This window comes from Fonticula alba (genome assembly GCF_000388065.1).
Source record: "Fonticula alba strain ATCC 38817 unplaced genomic scaffold supercont2.7, whole genome shotgun sequence".
Taxonomy (NCBI): Eukaryota; order Rotosphaerida; family Fonticulaceae; genus Fonticula; species Fonticula alba.
Window position 1 is genome coordinate 988,382 of NW_009242977.1, and position 4,505 is coordinate 992,886.

General features: G+C 70.9%; 3 protein-coding genes across 3 annotated transcripts in view; 2 read left to right on the forward strand and 1 right to left on the reverse strand.

The window, feature by feature from the left end:
* H696_04421 (hypothetical protein) overlaps positions 1-1,325 on the forward strand; it is a gene marked incomplete at both ends in the record, with an annotated part of 4,266 nt that extends 2,941 nt beyond the window's left edge. Inside the window, one exon of the mRNA XM_009498297.1 lies at positions 248-1,325. Within this exon, the coding sequence (XP_009496572.1) occupies positions 248-1,325 (1,078 nt within the window). The remainder of the gene's footprint in view (positions 1-247) is intronic.
* Positions 1,326-1,935: 610 nt separating this feature from the next.
* Positions 1,936-3,205, reverse strand: H696_04422 (hypothetical protein). The gene is made up of 2 exons (XM_009498298.1): positions 2,760-3,205; positions 1,936-2,558 (listed from the first exon to the last, which is right to left on the reverse strand). Exons 1-2 carry the CDS (start codon positions 3,121-3,123, stop codon positions 2,038-2,040), a joined length of 885 nt encoding a protein of 294 aa, XP_009496573.1. The 5' UTR covers positions 3,124-3,205; the 3' UTR covers positions 1,936-2,037.
* Positions 3,206-3,931: 726 nt separating this feature from the next.
* On the forward strand, positions 3,932-4,487 carry H696_04423 (hypothetical protein). The gene is made up of 2 exons (XM_009498299.1): positions 3,932-4,192; positions 4,284-4,487. The coding sequence occupies exons 1-2, from the start codon at positions 3,977-3,979 to the stop codon at positions 4,455-4,457; spliced, it is 390 nt and encodes a 129-aa protein (XP_009496574.1). The 5' UTR covers positions 3,932-3,976; the 3' UTR covers positions 4,458-4,487.
* Positions 4,488-4,505: the final 18 nt, after the last annotated feature.

A 4,505-nucleotide genomic window follows, 5' to 3' on the forward strand; every position in this document is an offset into this window, starting at 1 on the left:
CGGCCCCGCCGCCGCCGCCGGCCGCCGCCGCCGCCGGTGGGTTCGGCGCCCCGCCCCCGGCGGCCGCTGGCTTTGGCGCCCCGCCCCCGGCGGCCGCTGGCTTTGGCGCCCCGCCCCCGGCGGCCGCTGGCTTTGGCGGCCCCCCTCCCGCCGCCGCTGCCAGTGGCTTCGGCGGTCCGCCAGTTCCCCCCTCGCGCCCGGGCCCGCCGGCTCCCCCCTCGCGCCCGGGGCCGCCCCCGCCTCCCAGCCGGCCGGCCGCCGGGTCTCCGCCTGCCCCTCCCAGTCGGCCGGCCGGTACGGCTCCCCCGCCGCCGCCGGTGCGCTTCGGCGGGCCGCCCGCCCCTCCCAGCCGGCCGGCCGGCGCTTCGCCCCCCCCGCCGCCCGTTCGCACCGCCGGCGGGCCGCCGCCGCCGCCCTCGCGGCCTGGCGCCCCGACCCCCGCCTCGCCCGGGTTCTCCAGCCCTCCGGCCCCGGCCCCGGCTCCGGCTCCTGTGTCGCGGCCACCGCCGCCGTCCGGCGCCGGGCGTGGCCCGCCCCCTCCATCCAGTGCCGGCGCCACTGGCGGCGCGCGCAAGCGCCCCATCAAGCGCTCGGAGATCAGTGGCCCGGTGTCCGGCACCTTCCAGCACCTGTCCCACTTGGGTCTCAGTGTTGATGGTAGCTTCAAGATCGAAAACCTCCCGGACGAGTGGCGCGCGGTCTTCATCAAGGCCGGTGTCAGCGAGGAGGAGATGAAGGACTCCGGCACCGCGGAATTCATCATGAAGTTCCTGCGTGATTCCGGTCTGCCGGATGCGCGCGGAGCGCCGGCCGGCGGGGCCGCCACCTCCTCGATGGCCGCGCCTCCGATGGCCGCGCCGCCGCTTCCTGGCCGTGGCCCGCCGCCGCCGCCGCCTGCCGGGCGCCCGGCCCCCCCGCCGCCGCCCCCGTCTGGTGGTGGTGGCTTCGCCGCGCCGCCGCCGCCGCCGCCGCCGGCCGGTGGTTTTGGTGGCCCGCCGCCGCCGCCGCCGCCTTCCGGCGGCTTTGGCGCCCCCCCGCCGCCGGCGTCCGGCGGTTTCGGCGCTCCGCCGCCCCCGAGCCGCGGCCCGGCTCCCCCGTCTGGCGGTGGCCTGCTCGAGGCCATCCGCGGCCATGGCGGTGTTCAGAAGCTGAGCGCCGCCTCCGAGCGCCAGATCGAGCCCAGCGCCGCCAGCCCCGGTGGCAGCGGTGGTGATGCCACTGACTCCATTGCGTCGGCCCTGCGCCAGGCCCTGAACGCTCGCAGTGACGCGTTCCGCGGCAACAGCTCCGACGAGTCTGAGTCTGACAATGATGATTGGGACTGATTTTCTCCTCGGCCTCTCTCTGCCTCTCGCCCTCGCCGTCTTGTTTTCCGTCCTCTGTCCTCTCCGTGTGGCTCCGCATGGGCTCATGCTCTCCCCGCCTCCTCTCCCCCTCTCCCTCTCTCTCTCTCCCCGCCTCTCCCTTCTTGCCCTCCCCCCTCCTCCCCTGCAATGGTCCAAGGGACAAAGGGACGGGATCCTGGCGTGCGCTGGCACGAGGGGCAAGGGAGGGGGGAGAAAGTGTGTGGCAGGTGCTCCGTCGCGGGTGTCCGGTCCCCTCCGCTGTGCGGAATCCCCGCCAGCCATCTGCGTCTCCACCTCAGCCCCTCCCCCCCCCCCACCCCCCTTTTGCCTTTTCCCTCCTTCTTTCTCCCTCCCCCTGTCTCGAGTCCCCCCAACGCCCCTGCCCGTGGGGCTTTCCTCGGCTGCACGCACCCACATGCACACATACACGCGCCCACATTATTTCCCCCCCTCCCCCTCCTCCCGACGACGATCGCGATGTCGTGTCCTTGTTCCAAGCAATACACCCCCCCCCCCTCTGCCTCCCTCCCTGCACGCTTTCCACCAATCGCGCACGCCGCTTCCTGGTTTCGCTCTCACTCGACGGGAAGGAAAAGCCGGTGTGTATATGATGCTGAACAGAGCAGGGTCTCTGCGCCGGCTGCGCGCACCACCCCACCTATCTAGAAAAAAAGAGGAAGCAAAATGGATCTCACTGCGCAGACGCCGCGACCGCGACCGCGCCCGATTCCGCGGCCTGGTGCATCTGCAACAGGTCCTGCAAGGACAGGCCAGTGTCGCTGGTGCCGGTGGAGCCCGGACGCAGGTTGGCAAGGGTGGAGGCCACCACGCTGGGGGCCTGGTCACGGACAGGAGCAGGCCCCCCGGCACCGGCCAGCACCTGACGCGACACATACTGGCACACTTCGCGGTTCTTGGCCAGCTCCGGGTCGGCATCGGCGGCCTGGTTGGACAGGATGACCGCCTGGTTGATCATGACCGCCCGGTCGAAGGGATGCTTCGGGAGGCGGTTGCTGGAGGTCCGCCGGGGCTGGCCCGCCGGTCCGCCATCCGGCTGGCCGTCAGCCCCGCGCGGATGACCCACCACCCCGCCCAGGGTGAAGGGCTTCGACAGGAGAGTGGCCACGGTGGAGGCCACATACCGGCGGACGCCAACAAATGCATGGTCCCGCTGGCCGAAGTCCGCCAGGAAGACAAAGTACACGCCGATGCCTGGGCAGGGTGCGCAGGGGGAGGAGGAAGGGCAGCAGCAGCGGCAGCAGCAGCAGCAGCAGCAGCAGAAGGCCAAATGGCGAAGGGATCGCGCGTGTCAGACATACAGCGGGGGCACCATGGCCAGGGGCGAGGGCGGAGGCGAGGGGGGAGAGGCATTCACCGGCAGCGCGCAAGCATGCGCCTGGGCGCGGCACGCACCCACGCTGCCGAAAACCGCGGCACTGTGCAGCCGGCTCAGGGTCTTCGGCCGGAGGATGGACGACCGGGCCAACACCGCCTCGGAATACTCCTTGTGCAGGAGCTGCCGCTGGGCGGGCGTCAAGTCACGAAGCTCCGCGTCGGTCAGCTTTTGCCCGGCGGCCGAGGTGGCCAACATGTGGCGCTCCTCGCTCAGACCCGACTTCTCGGTCAGGTTCCCCTCGTTGGGCATCGGCTCGAAGCCGGGGAGGTGCGAGTACTTTTGGAGCAGCTCCTGGCGCTCGAGGTACGTCTTGGACTTGGCCATGATGGGGATGCGCCGGCGCTGCGGGCCGGCGTCCGCCGGGGCCGGATTGGCGGACATGAGGCGAGAAGCACGCGAGGAAAAGGGCAAGAAGAAGAGGAAGGGGGAAGGGGGACGGCGAGGACGGGGAGGCCGATGGACGTGGGACTTGTGGAGGGCCAATGCCCAGGGCAGAGCGGCCAACTGGGGATCTCTTCAATTACCATGGGGCGCGCTGTGGAAGTCCCCCTTGCCCCTTGCGCTGGCCAAGCGCCCCGGGGAGCGGGATCTCCAGCCATCCCGCCCTCCTCTCGGCATCTGGGGAGCAAACGTGGTGGGGGGGGGGGGGGGGGGCGCATCGTGTTCCCCTTCCCCTTCCCCCGGCACCCCCTCGCCGGCTCGCCCCTGCGTGCGGCCGGAGGGACAACGAAGCCATATGAAATGGGAATCACATGAAGGCATCACACACATAAGCAGCCAGATCCCAACGAATCAGTCCCTTGGCGATGCCCCTTCCGGAAGCTCCTCGGCCCGGCCCCGCGACGTTCGGTCCCAGTGACGGAGGCCCAGGAAGCGGGGGGGGGGGGGGAGGGCGCACACAGATGCGGGGGGAAGCATCTGGAGAAGCCTTCCGTGAAGGGTCTGGGTGTCTGATCGTCGCTGCTCGGCCGTCTGCCTGCCTGCCTGTCCCGTCCCTCCGCCGCCCGTTTCAGGCATCCTCGGGTGTCGGGGCTCGGCGGGGAGACATCGAGGGTGATGGGCCCCGGCGATCCAAATGCCTCTGCCATGTGCTCCCCGGGGCTGTCAGCCTCGCCGATAGACTCCTCTCTTCCCTGCTCTTGTCGCCGCGAGAGTTCTTCCTCCCCTCTGTTAGTCGCCCCCCCCCCCCCCGCCCGCCCGCCCCCCTCTTGGCCCTTCTCTCCACCTGCCCATCATGCCTCCCAAGCCCGGCCGCGTTCTGCCCGTCATGCGCCAGTCTCCGGACCAGCTCCTGGAGAAGGTCCTGGCTGATGACAACACCCGCCAGCAATACCAGTCCCTGGTGGCGGAGGCCGGCGCCACGGCGGCCCTCCAGCTCTGGGACAGCCACAAGGCCGCCACCGGGCACTTCCCGACCGGCGGCTCGGCTGCCCCCCTGTCGGCTGACCAGGTGCGCGCCGCCACCCGGCCAGCAGCTCTTGCTCTTCGCATTGTCCCTCGCCAATTGACCTTGCATCTGTCCGCCCGCCCACTCGCGCCAGGTTTCCCACCTGGTGCAGACCTTCTCGCCTGCGTTCGGTCTGCCGGCTGACCTGCCGGAGGCCGAGAAGTTGTCCAGCATGGTCTCCACCGCGGCCGGCATGCTTGGCGTCGCCAGCACCGAGCCCACCGGCCCGCTCGATCAGTGGATGAAGCTGCCCGCTTACAACGAGTAAGCCCCCCTTTCTTTCTTTCTTTCTCTCTCTCTCTCTCTCTCTCTTTCC

Excerpts from the sequence above, each read along its gene's own strand:
- H696_04422 (XM_009498298.1), bottom strand. The coding sequence starts at position 3,123 with ATGTCCGCCAATCCGGCCCCGGCGGACGCCGGCCCGCAGCGCCGGCGC. Across the intron at positions 2,559-2,759 it reads CGCGGTTTTCGGCAGCGTGG|GCATCGGCGTGTACTTTGTC; the intron begins GTGCGTGCCGCG and ends CACCCTGCCCAG.
- H696_04423 (XM_009498299.1), top strand. The coding sequence starts at position 3,977 with ATGCCTCCCAAGCCCGGCCGCGTTCTGCCCGTCATGCGCCAGTCTCCG. Across the intron at positions 4,193-4,283 it reads CCCCCCTGTCGGCTGACCAG|GTTTCCCACCTGGTGCAGAC; the intron begins GTGCGCGCCGCC and ends CACTCGCGCCAG.